Here is a 22633-nt window from a genome sequence, read left to right as displayed (position 1 = left end):
GCTGTGCGGCCCGATCATCAACACGCCATGGACTGTTACCGGTCCATTAGCCAGGGGGTTTGGGACCCCTGCATTAGCCAGTTCTGCGGCCTGGTCAGCCCCAGCCCTATGGCCAGTCTGGGCCTGCCTGTATTAAACCTCTAAGGATTCCTGTAAATGTGTCTTTATGGGCTCGGTGTTCACATAAACCTAATGTGAAAGGTGCTTTCCGCTCCATATATGGCAATTTAAAAAGATACTGAAAGATAGATGGTGTTACCCCATCCAAACAAATAGGGACTTTCCTACTCAACTGGTACAGGTCGCTAAGACGCTGTGTCTCGTAAAACATGGACATCTCAAGGTATGAAGTTAAAAAATGAACGTTTTTCTTTTTCCTTGCACCAGGCTGTTTTTCTTGTAACACACAAGTTCAAAGTGCATGGCAGGTGTGACAGCTCTGGGTGTGTGTTTTTTTTTTTTTTACAAGCAGTTGAATTCTGGCTTTCACCCAGACAACCAGCCAATCAGTTCCTCGTTCAGTTTCAGGTTACAACAGGCGATCATATCGTATTGGAGGGAGGCGGTAATCAGAGCAGGTTATAAAGACAGCTGACAATTCCATTCCACAAACTCATCTCTTGTGTCTTCCTTTGTTAAGCCTGGGACTGAGAAATAGCTAAAAGGTGAGACCCATCTGGACTGGACACCAAGAATTGGCTGCCATTGTTATCAATGTAATTATAAATCTGATTCTTCAAACAATTCCTTATATTACACAACAGAAGGAGCTTTACATTGAATTTTTACATTAGAAAGGATGGAAAATGGAATGAATATGATGGTGGGGATCTACTGCCCTACTGCCCTTCTTACAAAATTTCACTTTTTTGCATTATGAAGTACATATGCATTGTCTGTCTGTCTATCTATCTATTATCTATACTTCTGTTTCTCTATATTATATTACTCTGTTTATATATCTATCTGTTTATTTATCTATCTATGTATTTTGCATGGCAGGTTTTTGCTGTCAGCTCAAAGACTAATCAGTTTCATATAGTTACATAGTATAGTTTAAAAATAGTCAGGCTATATCCGTCTCGTCTATCTATCTATCTATCTATCTATCTATCTATCTATCTATCTATCTATCTATCTATCTATCTAAATCTTACCTATTTTACCAATGTCTGTTATCTGTTAATCTGCATATTTGTCAATCTATCCATTTTACTATCTTTATCTATCTATCTATCTATCTATCTATCTATCTATCTATCTATCTATCTATCTATCTTCCACCAGTCATTTTGTCCACCTATTACCACCTGTCATCTATACATCTGTCCATTTTCAATCTATCGTTCTATTTATCTAATGATATTTCTATCTATCTATCTATCTATCTATCTATCTATCTATCTATCTATCTATCTATCTATCTTTCTCTTTTGCACGGCTCATTTACATAGTTAGTCTGATAAAAATATGAGTCTATCTATATTTGTCTGTTTTATTCATCATCATCATATCATATTATCTTTGTATATCTATCTATTATATAATTACCCAGTGTCCCCCCATCTGTTAATCTGAGCATTTGTCTGTCTGTTTACTGTCTATCTATCTATCTATCTATCTATCTATCTATCTATCTATCTATCGGGGCTATTTTCGAAAGGCAAATCTGAGGGGTAGATCTGAAATGAGTGGAATATTTATCCACTAATCTATCTATTTTTTATATTTATCCACAAATCTTATCACAAAGTTATATGAAGGGACAGTACCTCTGTGTACATGGGATGTTCCTGAGAATATCAGTCCTCCACTGTTATCTGCAGGTTGCTGTAAAACTGATAATATGATGCGGTGATTGTGAATTACTCTTCCTGGTTTTGTTGGCAAGCTGTGTTTGCAGGTAGAAAAAAAGTTTTATTTGTATCTATATCTCCATAGTCACATCAAACTTTAATTCTTGGTTCCAGATTACAGCTAAAAAGCAACCAATATTTTTTTCTTTTTGTAATTTATTGCTGCTACTGCGAACCTTCTGGCTTTAACTCTTTCTATGTCATTTACCTGGAAAATGAGAAAAGTGAAAAGAGATCTGGATTCTTGTCCCATAGTGACTCCATACACGAGAATGATTGTAGTTGTGCTGTATTAGAATGCATGTTGCAGTATAACGTGTGTAATGACACTGGGGTTGATTTACTAAAGGCAAATGGACTGTGCACTTTGCAAAGTGCAGTTGCACTCTGCAAATGCAGTTGCTCCAGAGATTAGTAAATGAGGTAATAATATTCACTTTGCAGAGAATAACCAATCACATGCAGGAAAATAAAAAAAAACTGCATTTTTGCTTGCACATGATTGGATGATGGAAGTCAGCAGAGCTTCTGCTCATTTACTAAGCTCTGGAGCAACTGCTCTTGCAGAGTGCAACTGCACTTTGCAAAGTGCACAGTCTATTAGCCTTTAGTAAATCAACCTCTTAAGGTCAGGTCCAGGTAGAGATCAGCATGTTGTAGTTGTCTGTGTTTCATCAGTGAAGGACACAGATGGTCAGACTGGTATAAATCAGACATAAATATGAACCATGCCCTTTATGGTTTAAATGTTTCTGCAAATATAAACCGAGCGCAACAGAGCGTCACACCCGACTCATGGCACCTGCAGTGTCTGTGTCGTAGTATGTGCTGTGTAATAAGAGATAGGTCTTCTCTATGCAGAAATGTGAAGATGGATTGTTTACTTTTCCTTTACCTTTACCTATGGATGTGTCATGTATAGCTCCTGTTCTACTCGTTTAATTCCTTTGCTATTGCAATTGCTTGCTATATCACTACTCTCCTTTTGTGTTTTATACATATTCATATATATATATATATATATATATATATATATATATATATATATATATATATATATTAATTATACGGGATTTATATAGCGCCAACAGTTTGCTCATATATAGATAAAATTTATTAGGAAAATTCAAATTCCATTCAGTGTCAAATCCATGATGGCTTCATGCTATACAGATAGCTTCTTCAGAGCAAGACACATACAATAATAATGATCTTTCCAACTGTATTTATACACTCCTATCTCATATGAGATCAATCAATTAATCAGTCATTTAGTACCAATAAGGATAATCAACAAATGAAGAAAACATGTAGAGATATATGGAATCATGGGTCATCAGTTTCTATCACTTTTCTTTTTACATTTAATATGCACTAAGGAAGAACAAAACACATATAGTGAATACATGTATATAACCTTTAACCGGTTATGAAAATAAAAAATAAATATAAAAAGACACCACTGTTTTTTTTGGAAAAAAATAAAAAATGAGTTCAAGAAACAAATATAGATCAAAATCAGAATTCAATCCTTTAGGCAATAATGAATTAAACGGTGTATCCATTGAACCTCCCGCTTTCTAAGGGTTAATTTCCCTATTCCCTCCACGTCTGTTCTTAGGTATACCATCTATGACCATAAATCTTAATTGAGAAACGATATGTTCTTTCTATATGACAATGTCGGGCTAAGGGTAATTTGTCTAATTTATCCATCAGGGATTTATGGCTATTTTTGGAATCCATGTATGCATAGCTCCCAGCTCTCCCTGATTTCAAGGGACTGTCCCTGATTTAGAGCAATGTCCCGCTTTCCCCCTCATTTGTCCCTCATTTTGGTCTGATCTATATAGTTGTATAAAAAAAATTTACTTTTTATCTTTCAAAAAGTGTTTCCCAGTGCTAAACCTTTCATCCCGTTTCTAAATTGCTGCATTTGTAAATTTTAAAAGCCAATATAAAGGAATAGTAGTGGTAAAAAAGCACTTGTAGATTTAATTAACCCTTTTTTTGGTTAATTCTCCTTTAAAGGGATGTGACAGGGGGGCGTGTCCTATGCCTACATATGTTTTGCTAGTATGTGTCCCTCATTCCCATCTCAAAATGTTGGGAGGTATGATAAATGGCGGCATTGGAGCCATGGAACCCGACTTTTGTCTCCTGTTCTTTAGATTGACAGCTGTTGTTAATGCAGTAAACTCTGTCCAGTTGCTTGGGGAATGGATGTTGCTGTAAAAAGGGGGTGGGCAAAATAATAGAAACATCTAGAAATACTGATCACCTAACAGGGAGTAGGGCCACCCTTGGAACAGCTTCAATCCCTCTTAGAATGCTGTCATGCAAGTCCTGAGTGTGTGCTGAGATTTTGCACCATTCTTTAAGTAGAAAAGCCTTCACTTGTCTGAGAGATGAAGGAGGTGGGGCTTCTGTTTTGCTCCTGAACTTCAATTTTAAGTAAGTATGTAAAGGCAAAACTTGTTTTTTGTTTTCAATAAAGTGGGGCAAGGGTTAGACCTTAGTCTTTTTTTTTGTTGATTTGTCACCGAGACAGAGAAGTTGATCTAAAACTGGAAAGTGCATAATCTAGTGCAGCTTTGCAAAGAACCAATCAGCTTTCATTTTTTTTTTTTTTTTTTTTTGTCAAAGCTTAAAGTACTTGTAAAACCCCCATTAGACATTTTTACCTATAAGTAAGCCTATAATAAGGCTTACCTATATGTACTGAAAATATCTCCTAAACATGCGCCGTTTAGGAGATATGTACCTTGTAGTGCGCCGACGATGTCATTGGCGCATGCTCAGTGAAGAAAACGGCCCTTCGAGCCGTTTCTTCCCCAGTGTGTGCCGTGACTTGCGGCTAACGCACGCATGCGCGGGAGTAATGTCACGCGGCTCCGGACAGTCACAGAGCCGGAGTCAGCGGCCCCGGAAGGAAAAGGGGCGAAGATGGATGCTTCCACCAGCGGGGACATTGCGGACATTGCAGGCTTTGTTTGCAGGTAAGTGCCACATAATGGGCTAGTATGCGATGCATACTAGCCCATTATGCTTTTACTTTGCAGGGGAATAAAGAGGAAGTAAAACCCATCAGGGTTTACTTCCTCTTTAAAGGGGTTGTAAAGGTAAATTTAAAAAAAAAAAAAAATAACAAACATGTTATACTTACCTTCACTGTGCAGCTCGTTCTGCACAGAGTGGCCCCGAACCTGGTCTTCTGGGGTCCCTCTGCGGCTGTTTCAGCTCCTCCCCGCAAGCATTAACCACCTTAATGCGAGCTCCCTCGCACGGTGGTGAGTGCTTGCGGGCGCGCTCCCGTGATACAGCCGGCGGCTATAGCCGCTCACTGTATCACTCGGCCCCGCCCCCCAGCGCGCCGCGTCATTGGATGTGATTGACAGCAGCGCGAGCCAATAGCTGCGCTGCTTCCAATCCATCCACTGTAGCCAATCAGCGGCCAGGGTGAGCGGAGGAATAGATGTCGGGAACGAGAAGCTGACTTTCGAGGCGTCAGGTAAGTAAAACGGGGGGGGCTGGGGGCGGCGGTACTGTCAGAAGTTTTTTCACCTTAATGCATAGAATGCATTAAGGTGAAAAAATTTTTACCTTTACAACCCCTTTAATTAAACAAGCTGAAAACAGAAGCTGATTGGCTACTATGCACAGCTGCATGAGATTTGCACTCCCCAGTTTTAGTAAACCAACGTTGAACATGAATGAATTCTGGACAGCCGCAATCATAGATAGCCTTATTTCTTTAGAAGGTGCACATCAAATACAAAAATCACAGCAGACAGGGAAAAGCTGACATTTCGCACTAATGTTAGTGCTTACTCATGTTAGCTATGAGTAAGCACTAACGTTAGTGCGAAACGTCAGCTTTTCCCTGTCTGCTGTGATTTTTGTATTTGATGTGCACCTTCTAAATAAATAAGGCTATCTATGAGTGCGGCTGTCCAGAATTCATTCATGTTCAACGCTATCAGCATTAGCCAGCACCTACGACCCCTGAACCAAGATCGTTTTCATTTTTGTCTGTTTAAAGCTCCTGGAGCGGTGATAACTTTCTTTTAGTAAACCAACCCTAGAGAGGGCAATCCAAAATTTTAGCGTTGTCATCAAAGCAAGAGATAAGGGTATATCATCCAATGGGGACCAATGTTCCAGTGACTACTAAGATGGGAATTAGACATGTGCATTCGTTTTTCGTCCGAATTTCAGGTATTTTCGTTATCGTTTTAACAAACGATAACGAAAGTGCAGAATCCGAAAAACGAAAGATCCGACATAAACAAATGCTTAATTTTCGTTTTCGTTGCTACAACTGTTCGATATAGATAGGAGAATCGACATGATGATGACAATAACAATCTGTGTCCATCAAACCTGTGGTCGAATGTGCCTAACCTTAACTCTATTAGTCCAAGGCTATTCTACATAGAGAGAAAAGATTCGACATAGGGGAGAAAAGATTCGACGTAGGGGAGAAAAGATTCGACGTAGGGGAGGAAAGATTCGACGTAGGGGAGGAAAGATAAATAAAAATAATGATGATGATGAATGTTATTGGCTGATTGTAACCAAAGAGGAGGAGCAGTAAAATAGCTAGAACTAAGTACACACGTACTTTGGCTTATGGTGTCTGTTGAAAGTTCTAAGAAGATTCGACGGAGCAGGTAAACTATACGGCGTCGTACAGTTCAGCTGCTCTGTCGAATCTTCTTTGAACATTCGACAGACACCATAAACCTTTAATGACAGATTCGACCATAATTTGGATTTTCGGACAAATGCAATTTTTAACGAAAAACAAAATGAATAAAAACGAATTTCGGGAGTAACTAAATAAATTTATTTTTTGGACGAAAACGAAATTCCGAAACGAAATATTTCAGTGTGCACATGTCTAATGGGAATTCCCTAAGCAAAGGAAAAAAAGATTTTCTCTCTTTTTCTGTTGAGTATAAAGGACGGGAAGTGAAGGGAAAACAAAAAACCCTAATTATGGGTTTATCACTTCCTTACTCCGTGCAAAACAAAAAATATGGCTACTGTAGCTGCTGACTTTTAATATGAGGACACTTACCTGTCCAGGGATCCAGCGATGTCGGCACCTGAGCCGATTCTTCAATCAGTTTTGGGTGCAGGTGTCGGCATCTTATAATAAGGGAAACCGGCAGTGAAGCCTTCACAGCTGATTTACTACTGTGCATAAGCAAGTTGCAATGCGCTTTGTGGATAGTCCCTCAGTATTCTGGGACCTGTGTGGAGGAGGGGGGGGGGGCGAAGATTCTCGTAGATCACCGCAGTGATCTGACCTGCAAGAAAGGAGCAGTTACCTGTCAAACCCAAGTACCCGCTCCCCCTCAAAAAGTGCCAAATGTGGCAGTGGAGGGTGCAAACAAGCGGAGCTTCCCCTTTTGGATGGAGCGCCACTTAATGTAAGAATTATAGATAGTTACAAAAGTGCGTCTAAAGCCAAAACTTTTTGTCAGTTTTAAATTAACCATGGAATGGGTAAAACCCTTGTTAGATCTTTATTGTTGTCTATGTCCTCTTTGAGTAGATTCACCCTCTTTATTTGTCTTGGTGACCACTATCACCGGGACAGAAAGTCATAGGAAATCCAAAACTTTACAGTCGTCGCCAGCTTCAAAGACAAGGGAAAATCCAAAGGTGACAACCAGGAGAGGGGATCCCTTCTTACTTTGGAGAGAATTCCCTTCACTGTCTTCGGGACAAGAAATAAAGATAAAGCTTTCAAGACAAAAAGTGACAGGGGTTTAGCCAATATTTATCCCAAATTAAAAAAGTATGGGCTGTAATACACTTTAAATACATTAGTCTAGTTAGGTAATCAACAAAAAAAATTATACTACCTTTATTTGTCTATCAGCCTTCATAAATCCCCTGCAAAGCAGTAGAGGGGCACCATTAAAAACCAATCAAGCTTTACTGAACTGCAGAGTGCTGTCAATCTAACATAGAAAGGTTGCTGACAGGAGGAAAGACCCCATAGTTGACCTCATTAGTGCACTGCAGTTCCTTAATTATTCAATGATGGGCAAAGGCAGGTCCTTCACCAAGATGGTTTACTGAGACTGCAGTGGAGAGCCATAGAGGTTGATTTACTAAAGGCTAATAGACTGTGCACTTTGCAAAAGTTGCCCTCTGCAAGTGCAGTTGCTCCAGAGTTCATTAAATGAGGTAAAGCTTCACTTTGCAAAGAGTATCCAGTCGCTTGCAAGGAAAATTTAAGAAACTAACAGCATGTTTTGCTTTCACATGATTGGATGATGGAAGTCAGCAGAGCTTTTGCTCATTCACTAAGCTCTGGAGCAACTGCACTTTGCAGAGTGCACAGTCTATTTTCCTTTAGTGAATCAACCCCTGAGTGTCTTTAGTAAATGACCCCCGTAAAGTCAGGTACTTCATTCTTCTATCTTGCAGGAAAGAGTACGTCTCTGCACTGCCAAAACAGGATTGCAAACATTTTGGCTAACAGAACAAGTCACCATATGCATCTGTGTATGTACTGCAGCTGCTTGCCTGGTGCTTGGCTATAGGCCAGGTTCAAACTTCCACATGCATTATTGCAATGCATAATAATGCACATAACATGCATTGTGGTGCCATTTATTTTAAATGGCACTTCAGTGCACTAGGTCAGAGCACTCAATGGGGGTTATTTATGAAAGGTAAATCCACTTTGCACTACAAGTGCAAACTACAAGTGCACTTGAAATTGCACTGAAAGTGCACTTGGAAGTGCAGTCACTGTAAATCTGAGGGGTAGATCTGAAATGAGGGGAAGCTCTGCTGATTTTTTTATCCAATCATGTGCAAGCTAAAATGCTGTTTTTTATTTTTCTTGCATGTCCCCCTCGGATCTACAGTGACTGCACTTCCAAGTGCACTTTACTCTTGTAGTTTGCACTTGTAGGTCAAAGTGGATTTGCCTTTAGTAAATAAATCCCATTGCCTAAAAAGCATTTGCAAAATAAATACATTTGATCACTTACCTATATTCATCAGTGTATTCTCATCAATGGCTCATAGATTGAGTGATGGCAGCTATTTTTCCATGATCTCATCCACCCACCTCGGCCAGCTTAATTTGGGTTTACCACAAAAGTTCTCTTCCTCGGTACAGGGACCAGGCACAGCAGTGGCAGTGGCCTGCCCTCCAAGGACTACATAGTGACCTATGTAGAATTCCTGGTGGCTATGTAATTTTTCAGTTACAGTAGTCACCACCGTTGAAGGCTGAATTTAAAAAAATTGCGACCTGGCAGGCTATTTATTGCAGAAGAGGCATGCAAGGTCTTTTCTGTAATAGAAATATAACTACCTGCCTGTTGCAGTTTTCTTTAAAATGTGCACAGAGCTGTGCAAACGCTGGAGTTAAGTCACCCCACGCTGGGCAACCAAGACAGCTGAAGACCAGCACCTAGAGGAATCCAGGGAGAAGATACCAGCACCGGTGAGGAACCTTGTGGGTGTTGGACAATTGGAGAGGAGGTAAGTATTGTGGACTTTAGGAGTAGAATGGGAATCCAGTAGGGGTGCAATTATATGCTCCCCCCCCCCCCCCACACCAACTACCAATGTGAGGGGGTGTAAATTTTTTCAAATTTTACTGTGAATCCTAGTGACGCCCCTTGTAGAGACCACAACAGATGGTGCCATGCAAATACTAAAGACGGAGATGTACAGTCACCAGTACTCTAGATGTACGTTTCCCTCATTTATTGTGGAAACATTGGGGGTTATTTACGAAAGGCAAATTCACTTTGCACTACAAGTGCAAAGTGCACTTGAAATTGCACTGAAAGTGCACTTGGAAGTGCAGTCGCTGTAAATCTGAGGGATAGATCTGAAATCAGGGGAAGCTCTGCTGATTTTATTATCCAAGCATGTGCAAGCTAAAATGCTGTTTTTTATGTTCCTTGCATGTCCCCCTCGGATCTACAGCAACTTTACTTCCAAGTGCACTTTCAGTGCAATTTCAAGTGCACTTTGCACTTGTAGTTTGCACTTATAGTGCAAAGTGGAGTTGCCTTTAGTAAATAACCCCCAATGTCCTTTAAGTCAGAAATAGCCAATAGAATATGTACCGGAACATACTCTGGCTGTTCGAAACCCATGTTCATGGACAGTCAAAAAAACCCAAAGTTCTTTAGGCCCAAGAGAATGAGGCTCGATGTTGGATGCCACTGATGACCATTGGTGGTTCATCCTTTCCATTAATGTGGGGGAGTGATTGTTTCAATGTGCTCATTGCTCTTCTATGTTTGCCATTACTATTCACATTTTCATTTCAATAAATGAGCATATGTATTTGGCGAGGGCAGCACACATAGGTCTGATTTACTAAAGGGAAATAGACTATGCACTTTGCAAAGTGCAGTTGCACTCTGCGAGTGCAGGTGCTCCAGAGCTTAGGAAATGAGGTAATTTTCACTTTGCAAAGAATACCCAATCACGTGCAAAGAAAATAAAAAAAACAGCATTTTTGCTTGCACATGATTGGATGATGGAAGCCAGCAGAGCTTCTCCTTTTTTTCTTATTTATTGAGCCACTGGGCTTGCAGATTGCACAGTCTATTTGCCTTTAGTAAATCAACCCCTCTGTGCCTTCTTCTTTGTGTCACTTTTTATACCTGAGACTTCATGCATTCTTTGTTACTAATTTAAGAAAAATGCTTTTGATCCCCGATCTGCATTAGATTAAATGTCAGCATATTTGTGCAATCTGGATGGGCCAGTTCCATGAAATGTGAAAGGTTTTTTGTTTCAATTCAAACCCAGCAGTGACAGCCCTGGGGGCTTAAAGTGAAGTGTTAAGTGAAACTGTCCACAAACAGGTGTATTTAAAGACACGCATTCGGTGCCAACCGAGTGTCTAGTGCCGATTGTTGTAATAGAAAAAAATCAAAACAAAAACACTGCGAACAAAAACCCTTTGACCCGTCTAACCTATTTACTTTTCCTCCATAAAATCAATGGAAACCAAGCATGCTTTAACCCAGTGCAACCTTTTTATGGCAAAGCAATAATGTAGAAAGGTCAACTATTAGTAAATCATTTGCACGCTTTGTGTATATGGTTTTTAAAGTAGATATAAAAACATTTACTAAAATCTCATATAATCTATAACATGTTAAAGAAGTACAGCCAAAGCTCATTTAGCTGTACTTCTCCTGTGGATTGCAGTTGTGTAGATCGTTCTGCAATCCTGTGGCTCGTTTTCAGCAGACAACAGGCTGCAGTCCGCTGTCTGCTGACATCACAGAGCCAGTCCAGGCTCGGGCAAGATCGTGCCAATGAAGTCGGGATCTGCCCACATGCCTGGACCGGCCCCTGGCTCAGCCTCTGCCCACATGCCGCTCCCGCCCCCTCCACAGCTCAGCGCTCCAGTGAGCCAGGAGGGGGGGGGGGGCAGAGCAGACAGCGGTAACTGACAGTCAGCAACTTTCTGCTTAGGGAGCCCTGAGAACCGAGCGATCGGCGGTGTTTGATCGCCTGGGTCTCAGTGTTAGAAGTGGCAGGGGACAGATGCAGTATCCACCTACAGTGTAAGTATGATTCTGCAAAAAAAAGTCCATGCTTCTTACATAGTTACATAGTAGGTGAGGTTGAAAAAAAACACAGGTTCATCAAGTCCAACCCATGTGTGTGATTATATGTCAGTATTACATTGTATATCGCTGTATGTTGCAGTCGTTCAGGTGCTTATCTAATAGTTTTTTGAAACTATCGATGCCCCCCGCTGAGACCATCGCCTGTTGAAAGGAATTCCACATCCTTGCTGCTCTTACAGTAAAGAACCCTCTACTTAGTTTAAGGTTAAACCTCTTTTCTTCTAATTTTAATGAGTGGCCACTTTTAATGTCTTTTAATGTCATTTCAAAATATTTTTTGATACTGTTAAATCTGCAGCTTTCATTTAAAATAATAACTGTTAATCCTGCTATGAAGGTCCTTTCTGTTATAGGGTGACAACGCTCAGTCCCCGACTCCCAACTGTGCTTCGGTGTTGTCACCCTGTCACACGGGCTTCTGATGAAGACTACAAGTGGCCGTTTCAACATCATTATTCAGGCTTGGTTCCCAGTTGTCAGCATCAGGAAATCTGCTCTAGGGGATGTTGTGCAGTCATCACTGGAGGGCATGTAGGCAGGAAGAGGCTGCATGAGATCAGCAGCTCTGAGATTTAACAATGAGATGAAAAAAATTTGAAAATAATTGTCTACGATACACAGTGCTTCAGCAAACTAACGGGTTGATTTACTAAGAGCAAATAGACCGTGCACTTTCCAAAGTGCAGTTGCACTCTGTAAGTGCCGTTGCTCCTGAGCTTAGTGAATGAGGTAAAGTTTCACTTTACAAAGAATACCCAATCACATTCAAGGAAAATTTAAAAATTTAAACAAAATAAAAATTTTTGCTTGCACATGATTGGATGATGGAAGTCACCTGAGATCTGCTTTTACTAAGCTCTGGAGCAATTGCTCTTGCAGAGTGCAACTGCACTTTGCAAAGTACACAGTCTATTTGCCTTTAGTAAATCAACACCTAAGTGTCATCCAGTTAGGGTTTAATACTTTAAATGCATCATCAACAACCTCTGCCACTGAGCCCATTCTGATGGAAACTCAGCAGTGGGGTGGCCTCAGGTGGGGGACTTTGGCTTGATTAGAATTTTACATGGAATGATATCATCAGCGTATGGCCTTTGTAGAATTCTGGCGGTGATACACAGAGCAGAGCTCTTTAGGCCGGTACTTGTTTCACTATCATCTGGGAAAGAGCGGTGCAGTTTTGACATGTGCCTTTCTTTAGATCTACGAACATTGAACTCTTCTTTGCTCCATTTTGTTATATCTATTTGATAGGTTAACCTCCCCGGCGGTATTCTCGAGTGTGGCTCGAGATTAAATTTCAGTACCATTAGCGGTAACCCCGAGCCACACTCGGGATTGCATTGTAGAATCCTGGTCCAGGTTACTTACCTTGTCACCAGGATGCTGCGATGTCCCCCCCGCTGTGTCCCCTGCCAGATCATCCACCCGATGCCCTGTGTGCCGGGCTCTGTTCCCTGTGAGCGTCGCGACACATGGGGGCGGAGCCCGGTGGCAAATTCAGAAAGTACAAAATACATAACACAGACAGTACACTGTAATCTTACAGATGACGTTACTGTATCAAATCATTTCACCTCCCTTTTGTCCCCAGTGCTTTGTCCAGTGCCCTGCTTACACTTTTATATTATATATACTATTCTTTCTGTCTGGAAACTGGAGATTGTCCATAGCAACCAAAATGTGTCCCTTTACGTCAAAAGTGGTTTTAGACCAGCTAGAAAACCGCGATGGTAAATCACTTGCAGAATTGAGCGATAGTGAATCGTGGGAAAATTAATTTTATTATTATTATATTCTATAATTATTTATTATATTATTATTTATGATTTTGTGTTTCAAACTTTATCAAAACCAGGATGTCTACTAGATTCTTGTTTGGACAGATTTAAGTGTGCTATTACTAAGAATTACAGGCCGACAGTATAAAACGCCAAATTTTCATGCAAAACAATTGTACCTCTTTGAGATTCAAAAATCTGACATAATCATACTGCCAGGGAGGTTAAAAGAATGTTGATCCTACCAGAAATCTTGTCAGTTTTATGTGCTCTTTGCCCCTACTGTATCCTTAGCATTTATATTGTTAGTTAATTCTGAGGACTACCGAACCTTGCACCCTTTATGTTACAGAGAAGAGGAGAGGGGGTGATTTCTGTATTCCTTTCTAGTTGTGTTGTTTCTGTCCTAACATAGTATGGTGAGTGAGTGTCACCCTAGGACAGGAAGTGTGCTAATGGCTCAATCACCATGTGGTAAAATCTTAAAAAAGAAAACTAATGCAGCCACCATATTTAAGCTGCAGTATATAACATTTTTGCTTTTGTGTTTATCACTTGCTGCCCGGAAAAGCAAAGTGTTATACTCCTGGGTATGGGGAACATGTGACCCTTTCTCCTATGTGATAGCACTTGTGGTTTTCCATTGGGTGCTCAGGGACACAGCACTGTCATATAGAGGTGGGGGGTGCTTCTCTCTAAATGAAAATCCATACAGCCCAACCTGTGCAAAGTTAGACTAGGGGAAACTAAGGCTCTTTCACACTTGGGATGCCCTCTGAAGAGCGATTTATTCAGAGGACATTTGACAGGGGTAAGGAGGCATTATATCGCCTCCTCACCACTGATTTAAACCTGTAAATGCTGCTCAACAGTATTGCAAATATTCATTGCATGCGGTTGCAATGCAGTTGTGGGGAGGACTCAATGATCTTAATGGGCAAGTTTGACAGGCAGTGCTGTACAGCCACAGTTAAAAATGCTACTGCCATGAAGCATGTGAACAGCCCTGTAAGGCTTTAATGTTTAAGAATCATGTGGGTGACCGGGGTCAGTAAAACCAGGGCTCTGCCTTCTGTTTTTACCGCCTCAAGTCCTTTTGTAAAAGAGCCCTTAGGGTTGAAGCAGGGTTTCTACTCTTCATTATGTGGGCCTGCAGAATGGCGGAGGAGCAATGGGAAGAATATTTTAAACAACTGCATTGGGCTGGCTCTAAAGTGAACCTGTTGCTTTGCCCTGCACGAACCATCGGCTTGTGCTTGTACATGGCTAACACTGTGTTCACATGCTAAACCCCTCCTGATACTATCAAATAAGATGAGCCACATAGCAACATTTTTCATTTGCATAATTAAAAAAAAAAAAAAGACTGAAATAATAGAAGTACCTTCCCTACCCTCCAGCAAAGCAAACAGTCCTATGACCTAGTGACTCAGCGTTGCAATACCTATCAAGGCTTGAATCATGCATAAAACACCAGCGTTCATGTCTCCTGAGAACGTTGAGATAGGACGTAACGCGTAGGGGCATGGTTACTGCTTGTCAACATTATTTACGATATCAGGTTCTGGAACGAGATGTGTAGAGTGCGGCGCTCCACCTGTGTATTTTAGGGCACATTAGCACAAATGCATGGGCAATGTTTGCCATTTAAATTCCTATTTGCCATTGCCATTTAATATGCATTGGCCAAATAAGGTTCATGTTCGTTTTTTCCATCCAGTGCAGCACATTAATAGGGCTTTAGATAGGAATGGCAACAGAACATGACATACATGAAAAAAGCAACTTAAACACATTTTAATGCACATGCATAAATGTAAATGTGCATCTGTTGCCCATAAGACCAATGAGGTCTGTATTTTCAAACACAAAAGGGGTTGATTTACTAAAGGCAACTAGACTGTGCACTTTGCAAAGTGCAGTTGCACTCTGAAAGTGCAATTGCTCTAGAGCTTAGTAAATGAGGTAAAGCTTCATTTGCAAAGAATACCCAATCACATGCAAAGAAGATTAAAATAACTGAATTTTTGCTTGCACATGATTGGATGATGAAAGTCAGTAGAACTTTTGCTCATTTACTAAGCTCTGGAGCAACTGCTGAGTGCAACCGCACTTTGCGAAGTGCACAGTCAATTTGCCTTTAGTAAACCAACACCAATATGATTGATGTATAATTGTGAGCGACATATAACTTATTACATCAGTCAAAGGGAATTGTGTGCAAAGCTTCAGAATAGAAGATGGAGCAATGGGGGTTATTTACTAAAGGCAAATCCACTGTGCACTACTAGTGCACTTGAAAGTGCAATCGCTGTAGAGCCTAGAGGGGGACATGCAAGAAAAATAAAAACAGCATTTTTGCTTGTACATGATTGGATGATAGAAATCAGCAGATCTTCCCCTCATTTCAGATCTTTCCCTAAGATCTACAGCGACTGCACTCCCAAGTGCACTTTTAGTGCATAGTGAATTTGCCTTTAGTATATCAACCCCAATGTCTATAATATCTGTTACTTTGGGTGATAGGTTTGTATTTTTGCTTTGGTTAAAAAAAAAATTGGTGAAAACATTTTTTTCTTTTTCAATAAATGTTTTATTTAGTTTTATGTAACAAATAAAATAACCAAAGTATATCATAACAGAAAAAAATTATACAAAGAAAGAGAGTATAAATATCAGTTACAGCAATTTCTAATATATTAGTTAAATATAAAACTATATTACATACATTTTTAAAATTTGGAGTTTGGATATAGCATATAAATATTATTAAAGGCCCAAAATATTCAATATTAAATGCTAAATAAATAAACAAATAAAACAGGAGAGTCTAGGAATATTGATTGAAAAATTAGACAGTGAATTCCCATAAATGGCAGTTGACACAAATCAAACTAAATTCTGGATGAACACACACAATTGAGATTTAAGAAAATTTGTACTTAAAGTCAGACAAAATACTGTAATGTGTTTTTTTGTTAGTTGTGAATTTATTTAATCTTAAGTTCACATAGAAGAAATGGACAATCTGTTGCTTCCAAGCTCTAGCAATAGATTGTATTGCTGCAAGAAGGGAAAAGGTCACTCATTTCTGTTGTGTTTTAGGTATGGATTCTATCTTTACATGTAAAAGAATTATTTATGCGTTTAGTGCATTTATTATTGAAAAAGAATAGACATTAAATAGAAAACTCCTTACTCCTTAAACTCCTCTGTTCATTACAGGGCAAGACCACCATATAGTTCATATTTTCAATCTCATCACATCCCCGCAAGCAAACATTGAAATAATTTAGAGTAAAGTAAGTTAATCTAACTGGCGTCAAATACCAACCCATCAGCACTTTATATGCTCCCTCTATAGTATTTATGTTAGTAGAACATGTTGAGGCTTTTACTATTCTTGAGAGGTTTCTATAACAAGTTTTTCTGTACATCTATAAAACTCTTTAAAAGGAACAATATATTATAATTCTATACTATATACTATAATTTTAATTCCTAAAATTTTACCCACGAAATTATACAAAACACTTTAGGAATATTATATATGATTTAAAAAAAGCATTGGCGGTCCACCATTTAAAAGCAGTGGGGCTTTCACGGGGGGGGGGGGTCGTCTTGAATTGTAACCAGTGACATACATAAGCTTATTTGTGAGAATCCCATAATTTTTAAAACTATGTAATAGCAAATGACTCAAGTTTTTATGGTCTATGTTTGGGAAGAATCCATAAAATTGAAGATTGGAATGGGTGACCAAAATGCGTTTTTAAGAGAAACCTACAGCGGAGTATCTTCTTTGGAATGTAGTAATGAAAATTGGGTGATTTGTGCAAAAATATAGTATTTGTTTAAAGCATTTTTTGTTTCTGCGGCATTTGAATGAATATATTTGACCTGTCTTGTGTTATACTTTTTACAGATGAAGCTGTTGCTGGCTCTGATTTTCATCTTGATGTATATGGAATGTGAAGGAAAACAGAATCACAGATGTAAAAACCCCTCTGAGGAACATTTGAGGAGTAAGCTCGAAAGACTGGCACCAGATTCCCTGCTCCTCATCAGGCAAGACAATGTGCCTGACATTAAGATTAAAAAATGCCCCTCCAGCATCAATATTTCATCCGAGCTGATGCAGGACAGAAGTATTTCTCCCTGGTCCTACAGGTAAAAGAATCCAGTCTTCTAAAGTCATTGTGTTATTTGTCCTTTCAAGGAAAGCAATGCTTAGGGATATTGACTTGACTTTTTCAAGGAATAACTTACCTACAGCTAAAGAATTTTTCTGGAGAATGTCAATGTAGGAGCAATAGTCCCCATAGGACAGAAGGTGTGCTAGGACTACTGAACACCTTCTCCTTTCTTCATTTCCATAACATAGAAAGTGAAGTAATCTGTAATTCGCAGAGGTAAACTGGGCAGGGATAATAACACACTGCTTGAGATAAGACTATATATACCAGGCCGCGCAGCGGAAGATGAGCTGCGACTGTGGTCCAGACAGGCCTATCACAGACTGCGGTCGCTGATCGTTTCCCCCTGTGCGGCCATGCCTGTGTCTCCTCTCCTTTCCCCACCCCATCAACAATGTCATCCTATCAGCAGGACTGGAGGAGCTGGAGATGTGCACAAAGAGCAAGAGTCTTCTCATCTTAACAAGTAGATAATTACCCACTTATTAATATGATAAGTTGGGCAGCTCCCACCCTCTGTCCAGAGAAAGGGGGCAATGTGATTAGAGAGAAAAGGGGGGGCATGATTGCAAGAGGCACTGTGATGATGGGGGCTTTGATGTAAAGGGAAACTGTGATATAAAGGGGACAAAACTGTAATTTTTACAGTGCCCCTTTACAGTGCAACCCCCTTTATATCACAGTGCCCCTTTACAGTGCAGTCCCTCTCCCATCACAGCCCCCCCCTTTTACAGTGCAGTCCACGTTACATTAATGTAAAGGGGACAGCACAGCAAAAGGACACTGTGATGTAAAGGGGACTGCACTGCAAAGGGGGACTATGTGAAAGGGGGCTGTGGTGTGTAGGGGAACCAACCCTGCACCCCCCCCAGTCCCTGGAAAAAATGGCAGCCATGAAACCAGTCCCTGGTAAAAAAAGGTTGGGGACCACTGCTGTATAGTGTGTAGGAAGTTAAGGGTCCAATGGATTTCTGGGAGGATCAACAGCTGGTGGATGGAAGTTAGGTACAGCCTGTCTTCCTGGCAGGAGTGCCAAGTATTTTTTTTAGTATAATAGGGCTGATTCACAATTCAACACCGTGTGCTTCAATGCATGCATTTTTGTGAATATGTTGAAACGCACCTAAACAGAAAATTTAGAACAGGTTGCAATGTCTTTAAGATTTGAGTATGCATCTACTTTACCTGGATAGTTTTCAGATCAAAAAATATGAATGTAATCTTTTACTGTTACTCGGGACAAAAAATGTACATTTGACAGTCTCTCACCTACCTTTTCTTTCATATTTAGAATCAATGAAGACTTGAACAGATATCCTCCATTCATTGTCGAGGCCTACTGTCTGTGCAAAGGCTGCGTTTCATCCAAAGCCAACTCGATGGTCAGTGTACCATTCTACAAAGAAGTGCCAATCTTATACAAAACTTCCAAATGTAAGAAGTCAAGATTTGTCTACAAATTACGACACATTCGAATCGCTCAGTTCTGCATCTGTCGATTTTTAAATGTCTTCCATCAATAATCGTCAGTGATCACCGGTGAATCTGCTATGATTTTTGATCTGGAGATTTTGTTAAAGAATTCAGCCTCGTACACAGGGTCTGATTGTTGGACAACCGAGCGTCTGTTTTTTGTCAAAAGGGTGGTGGCAGGATTTTGTCTAGCATACTTACTATCCGCAAATTATCGCTTGACAAACACAAACGTAGTGACGTACTATAAGGGTATAAAGAGGTAGCTCATTTCTCAAGCGCCACCCTTTGGGCCCCTTCTGCTAATTTCATGTTAGTAGAAGTTTGGTGAGTGTTGATTCGCGATTTTCAGATCGTACAAAACAAATGCCTTTTAAAATACTTTTGGCATAACTACGAATTTTGACATTTAATCTATTGCTGCGTCACAAATGTTAATTCTAGATTACGAACGGTAGTTTACTAAACCAAACACTTCCCAGACGTTCCTTGATTCAGAGAATGCGTGTTTGTACTTTCGACTTTTGTGTGATGGATTTCTGTACTGACCATCTGAAAATCAGACGTTGAGTTCACATCAGACAAAAATTTTATAGCCTGCACATCCAGCTTTTGTCTGATGCAAAAGTCAAATCGTCTGTCGAATGCACCTTACTAACGATCCGAAAATCCGCAGACAGCTCGTTTTCAGACTTTTCCCTTCTGATTTTTGTACCGTGTGTACGAGGCCTTATTACAGAGCCAAAACCTCTTTCCTTTGTGAAGCAAGTTTGAGTTTAATGGGTTGACCTTTTCCAAGTTATGCGTTTTTTAATGTAACTCAACCAAAGATAAAAATGATGAGCGTTAAAATTACGTACATTCAGTCGGGAGAGAAATGACTGGGTGAGAGTTAGATACCTTAGATACAGGTTTGCAAAACAATTTCCACAAATCTGCTAAATGTTTTTTTTGGGAATGTCGAAATGTGACACCTATGGAAAGAAAATTAAGAACTAAAATCAAGAACACTGTAAATACCCCAAATACTTCAAATTGACTAAGAAGAGCTCAAATGCAATTCAATGAAATAAAGTCTGAAATAAAGGTTAAGTAAATGTATTAATATCCAGTTTCTGTGGATAAGGGGTGTGCATTTTTCTATTCTTTTTGTACATGTATTATTGTATGAAGTAAGTTTTTTTTACTTTTTATGATGCGTTGGGTGTCCCTTTTCTTAGAGTTATAAAGCTGGACACACACAGTTACCAACTACATATTTAGGATTCCTAAAGGACTTTTGCCACTTACTATTTGTTCATTTAACTGAAGCCTAGCTCTAGAAGATTAGGCCATATGGACAATCATTGTAATATATACATACTGTTCTGCTCTATGAAGTTGCATGTTCACATTTTTTATGCTTTGTAATATAAAGTTTATATGTTTTATTAATAAAATTAAGGATAGATGTTTGTGCAATAATTTATTTTGTTTACCGTGACAGTTTTCGCGGTTTTGTCCATGAGTATTATAATGGTGACCTGCTGTCTTCTCGTGTGGTTTCAGTTCAGAATGTAACTTATTATACACACAATAATGAACTCCAAAGAAACGTCTTACATTAAACGTATTTTATTGCAACTGTCAGATAAAAAAGAGAAATGGAGATAGGGAACATATGATCACACAGTAGCATTCCATACATTATGACTATGACTGAATGAGTTGCATAGAAATGGTTGGTCCATAATAGGTATGCTTTCAGAATATACATGGTAAGTGATCCACAAATAAGCGTGAGTGTACAGTTAATATAAACATTGGTCAAAATGGAGTACTACAAAAAAAAACACAAAGACTTGAAAGATCAAGAAGCCGTAACTTATATGCTAGGTGGGGAGCCTCTGTCATTTATATATATGGCACTCTCCCCTAAACTATATCATGGAAAAATAAAGGGACATCACCATGTCCTGTTAAGGACCTTGGTAATGTGGGGATTTTAGTGTGCTAGAGATGGATCGACGCATTTCAACTGAAAGGAGCTTTTTTGGGATCCACTTGATTATTCACTCATTATGACAGTACAGCCAATGGCTGCATTTGAGAAATTTGAGGAATATACCCCACAATGCGAGTTGTAATGAAGTAGACCTCTAGCAATATCATATTCGGTGGCCCAATGTAAAATGGCAGCAAAAGATTTTTTTCCCCTGGGCCTGAATTCACCACAATATGGAAAAAGAAACAGAATTAACCAACTGGGGTTCTAATCCCACCCCAAACAGACCAAAAATGTCTAGTGAGTTAGTACCGCCAAGCACGAGTTGACCAATAGACCATTGCAATGAAGAATATACATTTGATCCTGCATAATAATGACGTTGCACAATAGCACAATGGCCATACCAGAAGCTTAGTGGAGGTGACATTAGCTGTAGTCCCTGGATCCTTCAGACATTTGAGGACTCCCTGGAAGGATTAGGAATGCCATAATTCACTGAAATTATGGGAGTGTGGATGTAACCAAACTGCTAGAATACCATCAACAAGTAAGCTTTCTGTAGTGGGGTGGATGATCATGTAAGAGCAGAGTGTGGATAAACAACAAAATCCTTGAGAAGGTAGGTTGTTGTCTGTGAAAGCACTTAAAGGCTTGTTTTTCAGTTTTAAATAAAGTATTGTTCGTAACTCAAGAAAGAGAATGGAACCTTTCTTAAACCAGAATAGAAACATGTCTGTATTGGTTGGAACCACATAATATTTTATGTACGTATGCCATTTTTTTTAATGATGCTTACAAAAACAAAAGACCTTGAAAAATTAGACCAACATCTAATTACTGCCTTGCACATAGAACATCTTGTGAAGCTTACGCACATTAATTCAGTTTTTTTTAATGACTGCAATGCTCGATGATCAAACAATGAAGAACACATCTGGAAGCTTTTAGAGTAATTGTACAACTGCTTATTCTGTTTTCTCAAAGAAGAGGGTTTGTGGAACCAAAGTCAACACTTCAGATGTCACCTCTTGCACTGTGCCTTGAACAAACACAAAGCTCAGCTCTCAATACATCACGTTCCAACTAACATCTCTGGACCAGAGAATCTCAAACCAGAGCACAATAATCTAGTTTAGTTCAGTCACTGATTTTCCAATTTCCAGGAAATCTATATAAACAGTGGGAAAACATTGTGGTTTTGCAAATTCCACGAGTAGACGGAATCTTGTTGGCAATCTACGCATTTCTTAGCATGTCCAACAACAAAAATAATAAAAAAAGACACAGCGGCTACACCTAATGCAAGCTAGACTGGAGAGGGGAAACTAAATTTTACCAATTTCCTCACAAAGTCATCACATACTGTCACCTCAGGTGTTAACTTAATCAAAAAGGCTTGAGGTGTGTTCCCCTGAATTAGGGCGAGCATACAAAAAAGAGGGGAGAAAGAATTTCCCAAGTAATTCCCTGATGGGGGCCTTTGGGGAACCCTGAACACTCCTGCCATGTCCATTCTGCTTGACCTGCATTACTAGGAAATCATACTCCCACTCCATCATTAGATTTGCCATCTGGGCATCATCAAGTTTCAACTTGTATCATCGGGGCTAAATGTATGAATTACTTCTCAGACCACCTACTAGCGGACAACCCCCCTCTGCATTTCCCGGGAGACTTGAAAAAAGATATCGGAGTGCTT

The 22633-nt window shown here is 39.6% G+C and overlaps 1 protein-coding gene across 2 annotated transcripts; it reads left to right on the top strand.

Moving 5' to 3' along the window:
* The first annotated feature begins 507 nt into the window (after positions 1 to 507).
* LOC141113298 (interleukin-25-like) lies at positions 508 to 20397 on the top strand. 2 transcript variants are annotated; one of them, XM_073606348.1, is made up of 3 exons: positions 508 to 665; positions 17204 to 17448; positions 18766 to 20397. In XM_073606348.1, the coding sequence occupies exons 2-3, from the start codon at positions 17204 to 17206 to the stop codon at positions 18995 to 18997; spliced, it is 477 nt and encodes a 158-aa protein (XP_073462449.1). In that variant the 5' UTR covers positions 508 to 665; the 3' UTR covers positions 18998 to 20397. The 2 variants fall into 2 exon arrangements, with proteins under 2 accessions (XP_073462449.1, XP_073462450.1); XM_073606349.1 differs by having other exon boundaries at positions 565 to 716.
* The last annotated feature ends 2236 nt before the right edge of the window (positions 20398 to 22633 follow it).

This window comes from Aquarana catesbeiana, linkage group LG12 (genome assembly GCF_042186555.1).
Source record: "Aquarana catesbeiana isolate 2022-GZ linkage group LG12, ASM4218655v1, whole genome shotgun sequence".
NCBI classification, from domain to species: domain Eukaryota; kingdom Metazoa; phylum Chordata; class Amphibia; order Anura; family Ranidae; genus Aquarana; species Aquarana catesbeiana.
This window is presented reverse-complemented; position numbering and strand designations above follow the sequence as displayed.

Excerpts from the sequence above, each read along its gene's own strand:
- LOC141113298 (XM_073606348.1), top strand. The coding sequence starts at position 17,204 with ATGAAGCTGTTGCTGGCTCTGATTTTCATCTTGATGTATATGGAATGT. Across the intron at positions 17,449-18,765 it reads ATTTCTCCCTGGTCCTACAG|AATCAATGAAGACTTGAACA; the intron begins GTAAAAGAATCC and ends TTTCATATTTAG.